The sequence below is a fragment of the Microtus ochrogaster genome, linkage group LG2 (genome assembly GCF_000317375.1).
Source record: "Microtus ochrogaster isolate Prairie Vole_2 linkage group LG2, MicOch1.0, whole genome shotgun sequence".
Taxonomy (NCBI): Eukaryota; Metazoa; Chordata; class Mammalia; order Rodentia; family Cricetidae; genus Microtus; species Microtus ochrogaster.
Window position 1 is genome coordinate 47502448 of NC_022028.1, and position 11369 is coordinate 47513816.

The following is an 11369-nucleotide window of genomic DNA, read 5'->3' on the forward strand; positions in this document are numbered from 1 at the left end:
GGTCCTGCTCTGCGGAGACCCCAGCCATGAAGAGGTCCTGCTCTGCGGAGACCCTAGCCATGAAGAGGTCCTGCTCTGCGGAGACCCCAGCCATGCAGGGCCTCTGCTCGGTGGAGACCCCAGCCATGCAGAACCATCGGTCTAACGGAGATCCCGCTCAGCGGAGACCTGACCTGGGCAGACCCACGCCCCGCACCTCACCTTTGCCCCCGCTCCGCCAGCTGAGACTTGTGGGAGGGCCGGCTCCAGGGCTCGGGGCATAGGGCAGGGCGGAGCCTCCCCGTCGGGCCTCACGGCAGCCCGGTGCACACGTGCCCGCAGAGCCCTCACTTTCCCCATCTTCACCGGATGATTCCACCGGTCAGCAACGCCGCCGCACTAGCAGAAGCGCCTCCCGGAAGTGCTCCCTGCGAGGCGGAAATAGAAGATCTGAGTTCCGCCGATCCCCGGAAGTACCGCCCGTCTTCTGTGCGCGGTTGCGGTGCTTACGGCTGAGTGCTGCCACTAGCGTGTTAGCCACGCGCCAACGTGGCTCCTATAGGACCGTTGGTCTCGCAAAAAGCCAAGGAAATAAAAACGACAGAGGCCTCAGGTGCATATAACGAAAAACGGCATGTTTCTGTGGGGCTAGCCTGGGGCAGAGTAGGGAAACAGGTTCACGCCGGGGCCTTGGCCAAGTGGCCCGTATTACTCATGCGTGTTTCTGTTTGTGCACATTGCGTTTCGTCCTCAAAACAGGTCCTGGGAGTTGGGCTTTACTCGTCCGCTTAAATGAGGACCAGGCAGCGAAAGACTTGGTGGCCTCCGTCCTCCCTCCTGCACAGTCGGCTCCGTGCCCAACAACCCCCTGTGCACCCCGCATGCATTGCTTAGGGAAAGCAGAACAAGAGGGAGAGGTGGGTCCCACTCTTCCCAGGTGACACCTGTAACAAGGCCGGCTATGGTTGGGACCTCAAAGGAAAGCTGACTCAGACGCAGCCGCCCTCGCCCTTTCTACTACGGTAGAGGGCGTCCTGGACTGTCCCTCGGGCCCCAGGTGCCACCAGGGAGGTTGAACTGCTTTGGGGCACTCTTGTCCCAAATAGTGCTCTAGCCTGCAAGGGGGCGCCCGTTAATTCTTTGGACTCCTGTACTCCTTTTCCTGTCGCTTGAGGGCACTCGTGTCCCGCTGGCCTGGCTCCTGACAACCTGGGTTTCCGAGTAGAAAGGATTACACTCTTATCTCTGTAGCCCAATCCTCCAGGCTAGGTTCTTGACCAAACTCCCGGTTCACCCTACTGTCTTTACCCTGGAGGCTGGGTGTGGGTGAGAACCACTGGCTGCAGGCGCTTTCACTGGCACAGCTGCTGGAGGTACACTGTGCCCTAACGCCTGACTGTGGGCACACAGCTGCCTAGCCAGCAGCAATCACCGGAGTAACCTGGGTCCAGATTAGCTCCCCTGCCTTTATCCACGTCATGGAGATAAAGCCATGCCTGTCTTGTCTCTTGGAGAAGGGGTCCCTTTAGCCTCCCAGGGAGGTGGCTGGCCTCCTTTTTTGCAGGGTCTTTTTTTTTTTCTTCTTCAGGTGAGTTTGTCAAGGCCTGAGCTTCCCAAGCCTCAGTTTCCCTGCTTCTACAATGAGGGGGTGGGATAGGTTAGAGTGTTTGTGAACTGAGAGTAAAACAAGAGGAAGTGCCTACTGGCAGCTTGTAGCTGGGCCTCGTGGTTTCCCAGGGCTGGGCAAAGAGAGGCCAGTGACCCAACAGGGTGTTTGCCTTGTGAAGGGCAAGTACCCAAGCCCAGTGCTGGCACAGGAACGCCCAGCACTTCTGAGGCCCAGGACCTTCTGGTGGCTGAACTAGCTAGCAGTGCAGAGTCCTAAACCCGGCTCTGACCCTGCTTGCTAGGCAATGGGGCAACAAAGCGATCTCCGCTCCTTCATACCTCCCTGGAGAGGGAGGCCTTGCTGACCACCAAGGACTAAGCCCTTCCACCCACCTGGGTCAACCTGCAAAGGACACAGAGCCACTTCCCAGCAGTCCCCTGAAGTGTGGTCGGAGGAGACCTGAGAAAGGTGTCCTTGGGTGCCCTCATGCTGAGCTGTGACTTCCCACTGTTGTACTGAGGCCACCGATTCTGTGCCCCCAGGCTAATTAGCCAGGGGCCTGGTGTCATGGCCATAGAGAGGACCTCTGGGTAGGTGTTACTTCTGCGCTGGTGCCCTTTGGCTTCTGGCTCTGTTGATGGCTGGGGTGTCTGCAGTGCTCCTGTGGCCAGGTTCTCTCCGTAGCTGAGATGTTTCTGCAGCCTGGGGTCCTCTGCTCACACTGGGCTCCTGAGACTGTGGCGGCCCCACACGTCTACACTCCAGGGGAGCAAGGGCTGGCAGTGGTCCAGGGTGTGTGTCCCCACCCGTCCTGTGGGAAACCCTGCAGTGGCACCCAGGGTGGTTCAGAGGAAGTGAGCCAGGAGACCCATGTCACAATTTAAAGTGAAGACACAGGAGACCTGAGAGTCCCCTGGCATAGAGCCCTGATGCCCTTACCCTCGGGGGTCGGTTATAGGACTGGGCCCATTCTTTCAACATTCTCTCCCCATTGAGTCAGACCACTGAGTAGGTAGAGCTGGTTTTAGTGGAGTTGACTTATAATAACCTCCTTACTTACAATAAAAATACAGTTATCATAAACAAATTGAAAAGTAAAGAAGAGTCAGCTAAAAAAAAGTTGACACTTCTTGGATCCTATAACCCAGAACTACAGTGTGACAACCATTCAAGCAGTCCCAGCCAGCTCCTCCAAGGTCTGGGTGTCTATTCAGAGTCCATTACCGTCACCACTGCTGCTGTCTTTAGATCTTGACAAGTCAACACTGCCAGTGTCCTTATTCTGTCTCTGAGCCCTAAGCTGGCCCAGCCAGAGAGACCACTACTACCAGTTTGTTTACTTGTTTTGGTTTTTTGAGACAGCCTCTCTAAGTAGCCCTGGAACACACTTTATAGGCCAGGCTAGCTTTGAACTCACAGATCCCCCTGTCTCTGCCTCCAGAGTGCTGATATTGAAGGCATGTACCACCACACCCAGCTCACCTACTGTTCCTTATATCCTGTTTTGGGGAGCCTGTTGATCAGTCCCTCTCAGAGCTAACCATCTGCCTGCCTAATGCTACCCAGAGGGATGAAGGGGAATATTTGAAAGTGGAGGTGGTATTTGGATTGGGCCTTTCAGTGCCGAAAGATGTGGGTGGGCGGGGGATGGGCTCAGGGACAACCCAGCGTGTTCAAAAACGTGAGAGGTGGCTAGGTTTGACAGAAACCAGAGTGGTGTGTGGTGTGTATGGGGGGGGGGAGATAGTATGAGAAACAGTCTCTCTATGGTGTTCATTGCTCCAGCTCTCACGCTGCCCCTTCTTTGGGGGCAGTGAGCAGAAATGCTTCGCTGATCGCGGCCCCCAGACTTCAGGTCTTTCTCCATATTGCCCTCACCTTACCCTCTTGCCCTCTTCTCGTGGAGAAGCCAAGATCTCACCACTCTACATCCTTGGAGATTAGGGTTGGATAGTTTGATTCCTTCCATTACACTTAAGGAGGCTCACGCAGATTCAGAAAAATTAGGAAGAATGGAACCTAACGAACTCTTCAGGGGCTAGGGAGGTCATGGGCTAGAAGAGAACCTACTAGACCAGCATAATTCCTTCCTACATCCTAAAACTTTTCCTTATGCCCACAAGTGAGTGTAACTCTCACCCTTCATCAGGGATTCTTTTTCTTTACATACATATATATGTATGTGTCTATATATGCATGTATAGCCAGGCGGTGGTAGTGCACACCTTTAATCCCAGCGTGTTGGAGGCAGAGGCAGGCAAATCTCTGTGAGTTCAAGGTCAGCCTGGTCTACAGAGCAAGTTCCAGGACAGCTAGGGCTATTACACAGAGAACCCCTGTCTTGAAAAAAAAACAAAACAAAACAGAAAAAAACCCAAAATATATATGCATGTATATATAGTTGTATATACACACACACACACATATAAAGCAATAATTAAAAAAAGGCTATCAATTTGAGAGGGAAAATGGGGGTGAGTTGGCAGTGATTGGAGTAAGAAAATGATGTGATTATATTTTAACTTAAAATATATTACACAAAATAATAATTATTGAGGGCTGAATAATTATTCAGTGGTTAAGAGCAGTGGCTGTTCTTCCAGAGGTCCTGAGTTCAATTCCCAGCACCCACATGACAGCTCACAACTGTCTGTAACTCCAGTTCCAGAGGATCTGGCATCCTCACACAGACATGTATGCAGGCAAAACACCAATGCACATAAAAAATAAAAATAAATAAGCCATTAAAAAATAATTATTATTTTTAAGTTCAGATGGTGACTTTCCACAAAAACCTAAGATGATTTCATCAGACTCCACAATCACTGATCACTAGGACTGAATTTCATCCACACAGAGTGAGGGATGGTACCTGGGACCTCATGCATCCCCTAAACACTCTCTACCCACTGAGCTGCACCCACTTCCCCGTTTTGATTGCTTATAGCCTCACCTGTTCTGAGCATCTGCTCTGTGAGCCAGGCCTTTTGCAGGACCCTGTCACGTGCCCCTAGCTGTCCTCAAACGCTGGCACTTAAGGGAAACTGAGGCTCAGAGAAGGAAAGGCATGGAGAATCTTGAGGGTCTGGCCACAGCTTGTAGGCCCTACTGTGCCCTGATGCCACCTCAGCCAGTGTGACCCCCGACAGACAGAGAAGAACAGAGGAAAGGACCCAGAGAAACCTGAGTGCAGAAAGCAGGGTGAGAACACATTTGCTTGGATGAGTGCAGGCCGGGCCTTCTGCTGACATTCTCCTGGGGATATCAGTAGTTTTGTTCCACCATTGGTGGAAACCACACACTGAGCAGGAAATGGTGGTTTGGTAAGATCTGGAAAGAGAAGTGACACAGGGCAAGCAGAGGTCTCACCCAGGTGGGGCCTGGGTTGGGGCTAGGTGCCTTACATCTGACCTATGAACTTCTGCCCTGCCTTTGGAGTGCAGGGGATTGCACTAGTGGGAAGGTAGTTTTGTCTTCACATTTTGGTAATGAAAATATCAGTCCCTCTCTGTTCCCTCTACCCCACATAGTCCTATAGTTGTTTTTTTTTTTTTACTTTTTATTTTATTTTATTGGTTTTTTTGTTTTTTGTTTTTGTTTTTTGTTGGGTTTTTTGTTTGTTTGTTTTGTTTTGTTTTGTTTTGTTTTGTTTTGTTTTGTTTGAGACAGGGTTTCTCTGTGTAACCCTGGATGTCCTGGGACTCACTTTGTGGACCAGGCTGGCCTCGAACTCACATAGCTCTGCCTGCCTCTGCTTCCCGAGTGCTGGGACTAAGGCATGTGCCACCATGCCCGGCTTTAATGAATTCTTAGCCCTTTTATTGTTCTGATCACACAAATGTTGTTCGGTGTTATAGTTTTGTGTACGACTTTCTGGTTTTCCTCTAGAGTTGATACTTGCTTAACTTTTTTTCCTTGCTCAACCCCTTCTGACTCAGAACCACATTTCCCTCACCCCCAGGAAGGTCTGTAAAATGATTCTCAGAATAATGTCCACATAGTCCAGCCTGTAGATCAGTCTGTCTAAGGAGGGATAGGAAGCAAATTTGGGTCAACAGTCCTAGGAGGGCCAAAGTCCTGCCCCTCTTAAATACTGTGACATCTTTTGGTGACTCATGGAAGCAAGGATTTGACTTCTTCAACTCCTTCCCACAAAGAGGAAGACAAAGGAGAGACTGCACTGGGGGAAGTGATTGGGTGAGGAGCCATCGTGGTCAGGACAGGGAGGGCAAGGGAACAACCCTGCTTCTCTCCTTCCTGCGCCCATACCTGGCTACCCTGCTCTGGGAGGGCTTGGGATTCCCTTGTGCCTGCTTGTGTGGTTCCAAAGGACCAAGCAAGAGCGAGCCCCGGGCACTGCATGTTGCCCACAGGTTTCCTGTGTTTCTCTCAGAGCTCTCGCCTGCCGCCTCTTCTCACCTCCTCCTCTGCCAGCTCCGCCTCCTACCCCTGATTCACCACAGAGGTGGCCAGGGCTCAATCTATGCTGCAAAAGGAAGTCTCTTAGGGGAAGGAGCCAAAAAGGAAGAGGCAAAGATGGGGGCAGGGCATCAAAAGACCGGAGTTGGGCCAGAGGGAAACTTGAACAGGTCAGCTGGGAGGCCCAGCAAGGCCCAGGGAGGCCCAGGGCTGGGAACGGTCTACGAGCCAAGCTGCTTCTGAACTTCCCAGGGTATATTAAAAAAACAATGTGCACCCTGCCTCAGTTCTTCCTCCCTTCTCTCTCTGCTGGCCCTTGCTGGTGCCTAGGGGCAGCTCCCCCTCACTGACCTATCAGATTGGCCCTCCAGCATCCCTGCAGAATCAAGTACAGCACCACTCCCCAGAATCCTACTTCACCAAGAGCCGCCAGCTTCATCGTGGTAACTGATTGAAGTGGAGCTGGGGAGCACATGGCAGTGCTCGGATGGGCAAAGGGAAGAATGGCACATAACGTGCTCCCTGTGTTCTGAGTCCTCACATCCTCTTCTTTCTGTCTTGTTTGTTTGGAAACACTCTTTGTATCCCTGGATGTCCTGGAACTCACTCTGTAGACCAGGATGACCTCAAACTCAGAGAGAGCCAGCTGCCTCTGCCTCCTGAGTGCTGGGATTAAAGGAATACAGGCTTTTTTTAAAAAAAAAAAAAAAATAGGAATCTGATATAGCTGAGGATAGTCTTGAACTTCTGACCTTCCTGCCTTCATCTTCCAAGTACTGGGATTACAGACATGTAGCATCACTCCTGGCATAATGCTGGGGTTGAACCCAAGGTTCCGTGGATGCTAGGCCAGCACTCTGTCCACTGATCTATAGCCCATCTCTCTTCTTGGCTTCCTTCTAACTCTTGCCCACCAGGCCTGGAGTGTCCTCTGGGTTCCCACTCACTGTGCCGTGACCTGCTACTGACCTGCTTGTCTCTTAGCACAGCTCAGTGTTCTCTAGGGCCCATTGCTTGCCCTCTGTACCGGGGAGAGCCCTCACCCACCGCTGATGAGCTTAGTCTCCTTCAGGTATGGCTGAAAGGGACATGGATGGAACTTGTGGGTCTACAAAAGGGGAAGCCGGCTCCCAGAATCTAACTCCTGCCCTGCCCACCCCTCCAGCCTCAGGACCTGGCTCCTTCTTGGAGTAGTTCAGGAATGGCAAAGAAACGGTGCTGCATCTCAGCATCTTTGCAGGATGGAAGCATGGTCTTGCTCTCTGGGACCGCATTACCCTCCCAATTTGGACCAAATACAACTAAAAGTCCAGCGGCTCGCCCACTAACTGCTTGAGCCCAGTGCCCAGCTGGGCATCTCTGGCCTCTGTTTTCTCACTGTGAAGTGAGAGGCTGGTAGCTTCCTGGTCCTCCCACACTATGCTTTCCTCTAGGCATGGGCACGTCTGGTGTTGTAGATGAATTGCTTCCTGTACTTGCCAGACTTTCACATAGAAAAGTGTGAATGGGTTTTGGTTTCCAGCTTTGAAGGCAGGCTGCGTGTCAAAGACACAGGTAGGTTTTGTGCAGCGTCAGAGGAAGCAAGTGAATGCACACGCACGCATGCGCACACATGCATGACAAAACAACTGAGCATGTCTCCCCTGTTGTGCCATCAGAATCTCCTCTGGCCATACCCATGCTCCTTCCACACTCTTCCCGGCAGTCCTGCCTAGCCATCCATACTGAGTTCTCAAGGTCAAGTTGAGCTCTCTTCTCCACCGGCTGCTGCCGGTCCTCAGCTTTGCCTCAATGGGCTGCTTCCCCGACTCTGTCTCTACTACAGGCTCACCCATTCTTTAAGCCCTGTCAGGAGCTTGGGTTATTTCAGCGCCTTCCAGTCCTTTATATTCGCCAGCCATTCTTGCCCTCAACTGTGCAGTTCAGAATGCCAATCTCGTTTCCCCTTGATTCGCAAGTGAACCCTTCCTGCCCTTTCCTTCTTAGTCCGCCCACATCACCACATTTAGGGCTGGCTTCACATTGGAAGTAATGAGTCAGGCTATGTTTTGAAGACCCACCTGCCCATATCTGCCTTGAAATTGGTGCTACGAGCCCTTGCACACTCCTGTGATTATCGAGGTGGTTGGCCTGAGCTCTGTGGCTTAGAATTCTATTTTCCACTGGTCTCTCCTATTTCCCATTTTTCTTTTCCCTTTCACTCTTTCCAGTGTGAATGTTTATATTGCGATATTTTTGTTAATGAATTTTGTTCTTGACAGTTTTTGTATAGATATGACAGTTAACGTTTCTTGTCAGGATGTAGAATACCCTTGGAGACAGACTTGGGGGTGTATGGATTCCATTTGTTGCTGTGATAAACACCATGACCAAGGCAACTTGTAGAATGAAAAGACAGCTGGGCTTATGGGTCTAGAGAGAGAGAGAGACCTTGGTGTTGGGGAAGCCTGGCAGGCTGGGGGCTGGAGCGGGAAGCTGAGAGGTGACGTCTCCGCTGCAAACACAGAGCAGAGAGAGTGAACTGGAAAGAAGGCAAGGCTAAAACCCCTCAAACTCTATCCAATAATGCACTTCCTCCAGCAGGGTTCCACCTCCATCACCTCCCAAAACAGTGCCACCAGCCAGGGACCTACTGTTCGCATAAGTGGGTCTGCGGGTGCCAGTGGGGACAATTGCACTCCAATCACGGCAGCATGTCTGTGAGTGGCTTTTCAGACCTAGCTGAGGAAGGAAGACCCAGCCTGGACATAAGAGGCACCGGCCCATGAGCTGGAGCCCTGGACCCAATGGAAAGGTTAAAGCGAGCTGAGTGGCAGTGTTCATCTCTGCCTCCTGACTATGGGTGCCACGCGACCAGCCGCTCACACTCCTGCCACCCCCGCTGCCGCCGCCGCCGTGCCTTCCTTGCTGTGACGGATCATGTCCCTTCTTAAACTGTGAACCGAAACAAACCCTTCCTCCTTAGGTAGCTTTCTGTCTCAGTACACGGTAAGAGTCATGGCTGCTATAGGGGGTGGCAGTCCACACACTGAGCATTTGTTGTCCACTTTGAATGAGATGCGGAGACACCCTTCACCCCCAGGAGGCTGAGAACCAGCCCAGCTCTGTAATAGTCACGGTCTCCCACCCACGCACACCCACTCCGGCCTGTGCTGACTACCCTTTACTTCCTTTTTTGTTTTGCTTGTTTGAGACTGTCTCATGCTGTAGCCCATGCTAGCCTGGAGCTCACTACATAGCCGAGGCTGGCACTCTCCTGCCTTAGCCTCTCAACTAATAGGACTATAGGCTTAAGTCCCCATGCCCAGATTTGCTCTCTACTTCGAGAACAACTTTTAAGCTTCACTGTATAATTGAGAAACAAGAGGTGCTCTGTGTGTGTGTATTTGTGTGTATGTGTGTGTGTGTTGTTTGATTTATTTCACTTAACATAATGACCTCTATCCTCATCAATGTTCCTGTAAATGGTAAGATCCTCTTCTATGTGCCATATATTTTTTTCCCTTTTCATCCACCAATGGATGCCCAGTTTGATTCTGCTTTATGGCTCTAGCGGATAGTGCAGAGGTCCCTCAGCACACTAATTTCCTATCATTAAGCCATCTACCCAGGGAATGTCAGTTCAGATGGTAGTTCTATTTGTGGCTTTTTGAGGAAGTTCAATCTGGTTCTCCATACTGGACATGGTAATCAGCATCCCTATCAGAAGTTCATAGGAGCCCCCCCTTCCCCAAACCCTCACGGCATCTGCCATTCGCTGGGGCGAGAGGACCGCCCTCTCCTGCAGCTATGATTTGCATTTCCCCCATTGTCTAGGGATGTTTAATATTTTTCCATATTGGTTGGCTACTTGTACACTTCTTTCCAAAAAGCAGATGATCAGATCATTTGCCTAAAGTGAGCTTATTTCTCCTGTTTGCTGTGAAACTTGCCTTTGAGAAGACTCTCACCATTGTGTTTTTTTTATAAAAGATTTGAGTCTTAAGTATGCATATGCTTGAGGAAGTCAAAAAAGGGCCTTCAATCCCCTAGAGCTGGAATTACAGCTGGTTGTGAGTTGTCTGGTGTGGGTGTCTAGAACCAAACTCCAGTCCTCTGTGAGAACAGACAAAGCTCTTAACTACTGAGCCCTCCCTCACCTCACCAAACTTAACCTCAGTTTTGGGCTGCACCATGCGACCAGCATTGTGACCCCATTATTAGCCCATCGTGGAGGTGTGCTGGGTTTCTCACTGGGGGGTTTCTCTCCTGCTTGGCAGGGTTCCGACCTTCTCCTTTCATGGTCTCCCTTCATAGTTAATTTTGACTTCCTTGTCATTTCTGTGTTTTGGACTAAACCGAGGCTTGCTTTGTGGCTCAGCAAGTGATCCCCAATATTTTAACATTATTGTGTATATGTTAGTTTTACTCTTTTGGCTTTTTGAGGGGGGCCTGCCACCCAGCTCCTCAATAAATCACACACACGGAGGCTTATTATTGCTTATGAATGCCCAACCTTAGCTTGGCTTGTTTCTTGCCAGCTTTTCTTAACTTATATTATCCCGACAACCTTTTGCCTCTGGGCCTTTATATTTCTCTATTCTGTATACCTTTATTTGCTTCTTTCTCCATGACTTGCTGTGTGGCTAGGTGGGCTGGCCCCTGATGTCCTCTTCCCTTTGTTCTCTTGCTCCTTCTTCTCCACCCAGCTTTCGCCTTCTGTTTATCCTCTCTGCCTGCCAGCCCCGCCTATCCTTGCTCCCGCATCGCTATTACCCGTTCATCTCCTTATTAGACTATAAGGTGTTTTAGACAGGCACAGTGACACAGCTTCACAGAGTTAAACAAATGCAGCGTAAACAAAAGTCACACACCTGAAAATAATATTTCCCCAACATTTGTGTCCAAGTTAGAGAGAATATTCCTTCAAACATTTCACAGCACAATTCCGTTCTATTTAACTTGTCTTCCTAAGTCACACTTATGATGGTTAATTTTGATATCATCTAAATTAAGGGTTAAGAAATACTGGAAGAATTAGTGAAATAGTCCTTTGGGTATTTCTTTTTCTTTTTCTTTTTTTTTTGGTTTTTTGAGACAAGGTTTCTCTGTAGCTTTGGTGCCTGTCCCGTAACTAGCTCTTGTAGACCAGGCTGGCCTCGAACTCCCAGAGATCAGCCCGGCTTCCTTTGGGTATTTCTGTAAAGGAGTTTCCAGATGAAAGTGGGCAGTACCATCCCATGGGCTGAGGTAGGACCCAACGTCTTCTTCTGACCTCCAGCTGCACCCATACACAAACATCCAGACCAACACAATAAAAAGAAAAAAGCTGAGCATGGTGATACACACCTTTAATCCCAGCACTCCGGAGGTAGAGGCAGGC

General features: G+C 50.3%; 1 protein-coding gene across 1 annotated transcript in view; it reads right to left on the reverse strand.

The window, feature by feature from the left end:
• Fam207a (family with sequence similarity 207 member A) overlaps positions 1-386 on the reverse strand; it is a 32895-nt gene extending 32509 nt beyond the window's left edge. The window contains exon 1 of the mRNA XM_005360245.2: positions 202-386. Coding sequence (XP_005360302.1) covers positions 202-339 — 138 coding nt within the window. The 5' untranslated portion in view covers positions 340-386. The remainder of the gene's footprint in view (positions 1-201) is intronic.
• Between the last annotated feature and the right edge of the window lie 10983 nt (positions 387-11369).